Source organism: Monopterus albus, unplaced genomic scaffold, assembly GCF_001952655.1.
Source record: "Monopterus albus unplaced genomic scaffold, M_albus_1.0 scaffold235.1, whole genome shotgun sequence".
Lineage (NCBI taxonomy): Eukaryota > Metazoa > Chordata > Actinopteri > Synbranchiformes > Synbranchidae > Monopterus > Monopterus albus.
In genome coordinates this window covers 1233468-1234279 of record NW_018128115.1, presented here as the reverse complement: position 1 = coordinate 1234279, position 812 = coordinate 1233468, and the positions used below count along the sequence as shown (strand labels likewise).

The 812-nt window shown below is 49.4% G+C and overlaps 1 protein-coding gene across 1 annotated transcript in view; it reads left to right on the top strand.

Moving 5' to 3' along the window:
- Positions 1-651, top strand: part of traf5 (Tnf receptor-associated factor 5) — a 6045-nt gene extending 5394 nt beyond the window's left edge. The window contains exon 11 of the mRNA XM_020620302.1: positions 71-651. Coding sequence (XP_020475958.1) covers positions 71-651 — 581 coding nt within the window. The remainder of the gene's footprint in view (positions 1-70) is intronic.
- Positions 652-812: the final 161 nt, after the last annotated feature.

The window sequence follows — 812 nt, the reverse complement described above, 5'->3', positions numbered from 1 at the left end:
GCTTTATAAATTCACCTAGCGCAGAGAGAACCGGCACATTTCAGTAGATGTCATTATTTTCCCTTTCCAGGAAATTTGGAGGAGAATCTGAAGCATCACTCGGGTCTCCTGGACCTCCACGCCACTCAGCTCAGTCACAACAAGCAGCACCTGCAGGAGCTCGAGGCGACGTCCTACGACGGTAAACTGATCTGGAAGATCCAGGACTTCGGGAAAAGGAAGGAAGCCGAGGTCAAAGGTCAGCCACCGTGCCTGAGCAGTTGCCCCCCCGGACGCTGTGGCTACAAAATGGCCATTAAAGCCTATCTAAACGGGGATGGGGAGGGACGAGGGACTCACCTGTCCCTTTATGTAGTCCTGATGCCGGGAGACTTCGACGCTCTGCTGCCGTGGCCTTTCAGACAGACCGTGTCTCTGTCTGTTCTGGATCAAAGTGGTGCTGGTAACCACCGGAGTCTCAGCTTCAGACCTGATCCAACATCCAAAAGCTTCCAACAACCCAAGGCAGAGTCCGGCAGCAACATCGCCGTTGGATTTTCATGCTTCATTCCTCTGAACAAGCTAGAAACTCCACACAACGCAGTGTACGTCAAAGATGACACGATGTTTGTCAAAGTGAAGGTGGATGTATCCGGGTTAGACCACCTGTAAGCGTTTGTCCTCTAGGGTACTTTGTGTAGATTTAGTTTTTTTTTTCCCTTCTGGTGGCCAATTCAGGAAAGACAATGCAGCACAGACTGCTCGGTTTTCAAAGTGATGTTCTCAGTTCTCTACAGAATTTATTTGAAGTTTAATCACATACAAAAAAGCGT